Genomic DNA, 5004 nt, shown 5'->3' with positions numbered 1-5004 from the left:
TTTTAAGACCATGACAGAGTTTAGGAATTAGACCCACATCCAACTTTCAGGCTTGGTCCTGTAACTTCTGTGTACATGGAATGCCTGTCTGCTAAAATGAACTGTAGCACTAGAATCAGCCCCAATTGGTGTGAAATAAAACCTAACATAGTTTTTTGAGGTTTTAAAATTTTTATTTCAGTAAAATAAACACCATCCAGTTTCAAACAAATTATATTAATGTAGCTGTTTTAACTTTTTATTAAAACAAGTGGTGTAGGTGTATACCAGTTGCTTAAGGGTATTCTGGTTCTGAAGTTCATAGCATAAATAAAATCTTCCGTCAATATCATAAAATAACTTAATATATCTTAGAATAAAACCTAGAGCATCAACGTCCCAAAATACAATACTTTTTTTTAATAATGTTTTGATTAACCTTTTTGCTCTTTCGTGTTAAAAGTGTTTTAAACCAGAAACTACTAGTTGCACTTTTAAAAACTTCAACGTGTTTGGTGCATTTTGAAAGTAACTCAACCATGCAGCTTCTTATATCTTCCTGCCTGGTTTTTAGTTCCTTTAGTGACACTTGCTTATTACTCTTTCAACACAAGTTCTGTTTTCATTCCCACGACTTTCTGGCTGCAAAAATCAACTTCCTTCAGCCCCACACACCATGTAGTTCAATCTCAGTCTACCCACTTGACATCAGTTGTTTGTAATCCTTGCGTCAGGTGTCGGGATTTACTCCCTGACCAACTGCTAAAGTATTTCAAAATTTCAGTGCAATTTTGTTCAGTTAGTTTTCATCCAAATCCCATCACCGCTCAGGGAGATTAATCACTGGAACCCACTGATCCATGTAGCGACTTTGCCGGCAAAAGCAAATCAGCTGACTCAGTGCTGGATCCTTCCATTGAGACGAATGGGGATTCTGGAGGAGAAAAAAAAAGTTGTTTTTAAAACAAAAAAATAGTCTTAAATCACTAGTGCAAAAAGATGGCTACTAACTAACATCCAAAAGTAAAGCTAGGCTGGATCCTTGAACTCAGATTTTAGTTTGATACAGACAGTTGCCCTCAAGCTCTTGAGAGATTTCTTGAAATCTTAAGTCTATATACATGACTGCAATAGGAATCTAAAAGCTACGCAAAGGCTTCAGAATTTGGCTGTGGTGGAAGTGTGGTCTAGTGGTCAGAGTACTGTGAATACATTCCTATTTTATGTACTGGCATCTTCCTGACATCTCGAAATTTTGTTTCAGTCTAGTGTTCATCATGCTGAAAACCACACATACTCAAACTGGCTTATTTGAAATATAGGATTATATATGATGGGTTATAACTCCCATTGATTTCAGTGAAAGTTCGATAAGTGTGTCAGGTTATTGTAGTGAGGTTGTAGAAATAGCTTTAATAACCCAGAACAGCAAAGCAAACAAGAGGAAGACCACTAAGGATTCCTTTCATGTTTCTTCTGCAGTATGGGCATACAAGTGTTTTGTGGATTACTTTTAGTATAGGAAAAAATACTAAGAGCAGGATGCATAAAAACTTTTTCTACTTTTTAAATCAGAAAATTATTTACCCTTTTCCTGCTCTGTCTCTCTAAAGAACAGATGGATCTCAATTGAGTTGAGTGATTTTCCTATTTTTCTCCAGAGAAATTTACACAGTAACTTTTGAACATGGCCTAGAGTTAAGAAATTACTCATATGTTCAGGCTTGCCAGAACTTTTAATGAAAATTTCCTCCCACTCTAAAAGCAACTAACCTGTGCTATCTAATCTCTACTCTGAGCCACTTAGTAATAAGGAAAGACAAATAGAGGAGGCTGTTGTAGCAAGGTGACTTATGGGGATTTCTCTGCTGCTGGCAGGATCTAACATGTTTGCATATGTCCATACTGGAAAAAAATCTTTTATAATCAAATCAGGAACAGCTCTGATGCAAAACATCCCTCGTACAGGAAATACCTAATTAGGGAAAAGGGCATGTCCTTCCCTATAGCACATTAAACATGGGCCTGATCCAAATCCCAGATCTGAGCACTCCCAGATTTGGGGGTGGAGGGTGTAAATCCAAACCCAGATCTGAATATATAATGGGCAGAACCCCAGATCCCAAACATAAAGCTGTGGGTATGTTTAATATCTTATCCAAACCCAGATGTTATGCTCATCTCTAAAGCAAACTCCATAGTAATCAGGTGAGGAACAGGCCTTTGAGATCCAGTTTAAGCAACAGCAAAGAACTCTGTGCTGGGAGTCTTTTGAGCTCCAGTTGGGAGGGAGGGCAGGAGGGTCACTTACTGTGACAAGCACACAGTGCAGGTCTGCAGGCTGCTCAGCTCCCCCAGTCGCCCCCAGAAGCAACAGCTCAGCCAGCCGGCCTGGGTTGCTCACTCGTAGGATGTTAATGTCATTCTCACAGCAGAAAGCCTGGATCAGGGTGAAGTGGATTTGCAAAGCCACATCCCGATCATCCTCCTCATCTGCAGCCAGCAAACAAAGCACCACATTATCCGGATCCCTACAAGGATGAAACAATCCAGGCTGATTAGTCACAGCTAACCCACGATTCCGTATTTAACATGGACACACACCGATGAAACAACAAACACTCACACCTTACACACACGATACCGGGCAGGCTGATGGTGTGTGTCTGAGTCACGAGCAATCACACACACACACACACACACACACACACACACACGTACACAAAGCGAGACCTGTGTACACACAGATGCACCCCTAAATGCCTGTGGTCTGTGCACACCGGTGTTGTGGGCACATCGGTCGGTGCACATAGGTGTTGCAGGCACGGGGCACATCGGTCTGTGCACACCCAGACAGAGATGCGCCCCCCAGCCCCGTGAAGAGGTCAGCCCGGGACACGTCGGTCTGTGCACACCCAGACAGACAGAGATGCGCCCCCCCAGCCCCGTGAAGAGGTCAGCCCGGGACACGTCGGTCTGTGCACACCCAGACAGAGATGCGCCCCCCAGCCCCGTGAAGAGGTCAGCTCCTTGCACAGCCGGGCAGCAGGCTGTGCCCAGGGGCCGCCACCTGCCCCGGGGAGGGGTGGGGGGGAGCAGGGGATTGGCAGAGAGCAGCAGAAGGCAGCCGGGGCCTCCCTCACTTACACGTTGAGCAGCTTGGCCGCCTCGTAGACCCCGATGGTGACGCTGCTCTGGGTCAGGGCTTTGCTGAGAACTTCCTGCAGCGCGCTCCCCGCCGTCTCCACCATCCTGAGAGCAGCAAGAAGAAGCCGAAACTCGCGTCAGCCACCCCCGGCTCCGGCCGCGGCGCGGGTGAGGACGGGACGGGAACACCTCCGGGAGGTGCGATCGACTGACAGGTAGCCCCACCCCCGCAGCGCACCGGCCCGTGGCGGGCGGGCGGGCGGCCCCCTCCTCCCAGCCCCCGAGCCGCGGTACCTGCCCATGGCCTGCTGCTCTCCAGCGAGCTCCTCCAGCGTCATAGTGCAGCCGCCCGCAGGCAGGGCCGGCCGGAGCGTGCCCTGCCCCGCCTCTCCCGACACACCGGCGGGGGCTCAGCCGCGGCCCTCACACCAACTTGCGAGTCCCCCGGCACCCGCCGCCGCCAGCAGCGCCGCAGCCGCCCTCCGACTGAGGGACAAAGGCGGCCTCGGCTGGGCTTATCCTGCCAACATCCAGCCAACCGTCTTCTTCCTCATTTGCATGCGGCCTCCCCATTGGGCCATGCAAATAAGAGTTTCGCGGCCCCCTTTGGCCGGGCCCCGCCGGCGAGAGGTGGGGGCCCGGGAAGCCGGGGGCGTGACGCCGGCGGCTCCTCTCCTGCGGATTGGCGGAGCGAGCGGGTTGGGAGGCGGGGTCTCTCTTTGGTGGCAGGGCGTTGTCGATCGTCCTTGCAGCCTCTGTGCGGGCTGCTTCAGCTGTTTTTCTGGTCGGTGCACATTTCCCCCCCCCTCGTTGTGTGGGGGGAGGGGCGGCTCCGGAATCTGTTGCCAGGGCTGACGCTCGCGCAGCCCCTGGACAATGGGCGTTGTTAGAGCTGGGGTCCGGCCGCCTGCGGCAGGCAGCGCGTTGTGCTGCCAGGCGCTGCATGACTCCACGTGTGGCCAGCAGTGCAGTGCATTGCAGTGCAGTGCGATATGTGACCCCCTCACCCCAGGAGTCACGCTGCGTGGGCTGGGGAGGGAGCCGGGGTCTGCTGCCAGCTCTGCTGCTGCTGCACATGACCTGTCCCGTGCATGCGGCTGCGATCGGAGAGGTGCTGAGTACCCACAGCCCCCCCCTTGACTCCACTGTAGCTGTTGTCTTACAAGGGCAGCTGGGCGTGCCCGGCACCAAAATCAGACGTCGTGCCTCAGTTTCCCCACCTGAACACCTCCAAGGACCGTGGCGAGGCTCAGTCCCTTAATGCTGGTGGGAGTGTAGGAGCCCCTCAGATGGAAGGTGCTATGGAAACACAAAACCCTGTTATTGAGAGTGGTTGTTCCGGCAGAGCCATTTTTAACGTCTGTTTGACGAATGCCATTGCAAGTGTTACTGTTGAATTCATTAACATCAGACGTGAGCTCCCCAGTCACTTGTAATGTGAAAAGGTGATTGCGAAGCAACTGTAACTAGAAAGTAGGGGCATAGTCTCAGTTGATATAAATTGGCATAGCTCCATGTAAGTCAAAGGTGCTCTGTGGATTTACACAGGCTGAGGATGTAGCCCTTGACTCCTGAAAATCAAGATGTGTAGGCTTAGTAAGCAACAAGGTGCTGAATGCTCTGGCGCTACTCCATAAAAGCACTTAATGTTTAAGCATGTGCTTTTCTGGGTCAGGGCCAGAGCGCTGACCTGGCAGATCTTTGCTAGCCAGCATTATGGTTACAGGCAGAGGGAGCTGGGTTACTGGGAATTTTCCAGTTTATGGGGCCTGCCTTGTCTTCCTGGTTAGGTTAGTCTAAGTATCTGCTGTGTACTGGAAGATATGGCCGCCTCATTGTGCTGCCTTTGACCATCTCTGGATAACTGCCCCTGAGCTC

At 50.2% G+C, this 5004-nt stretch overlaps 1 protein-coding gene across 2 annotated transcripts; it reads right to left on the bottom strand.

Annotated features, from left to right (window-relative positions):
- Window positions 1–244: 244 nt before the first annotated feature.
- On the bottom strand, window positions 245–3625 carry GADD45A (growth arrest and DNA damage inducible alpha). 2 transcript variants are annotated; one of them, XM_067563348.1, is made up of 4 exons: window positions 3421–3625; window positions 3127–3231; window positions 2291–2510; window positions 245–913 (listed from the first exon to the last, which is right to left on the bottom strand). In XM_067563348.1, the coding sequence occupies exons 1-4, from the start codon at window positions 3462–3464 to the stop codon at window positions 800–802; spliced, it is 483 nt and encodes a 160-aa protein (XP_067419449.1). In that variant the 5' UTR covers window positions 3465–3625; the 3' UTR covers window positions 245–799. The 2 variants fall into 2 exon arrangements, with proteins under 2 accessions (XP_067419449.1, XP_067419450.1); XM_067563349.1 differs by having other exon boundaries at window positions 3425–3619.
- Window positions 3626–5004: the final 1379 nt, after the last annotated feature.

The sequence above is a fragment of the Emydura macquarii genome, unplaced genomic scaffold, assembly GCF_026122565.2.
Source record: "Emydura macquarii macquarii isolate MOO-44397 ecotype Brisbane River unplaced genomic scaffold, CSIRO-AGI_Emac_v2 contig_2481, whole genome shotgun sequence".
In the NCBI taxonomy this organism is placed as follows: Eukaryota; Metazoa; Chordata; order Testudines; family Chelidae; genus Emydura; species Emydura macquarii.
This window is presented reverse-complemented; position numbering and strand designations above follow the sequence as displayed.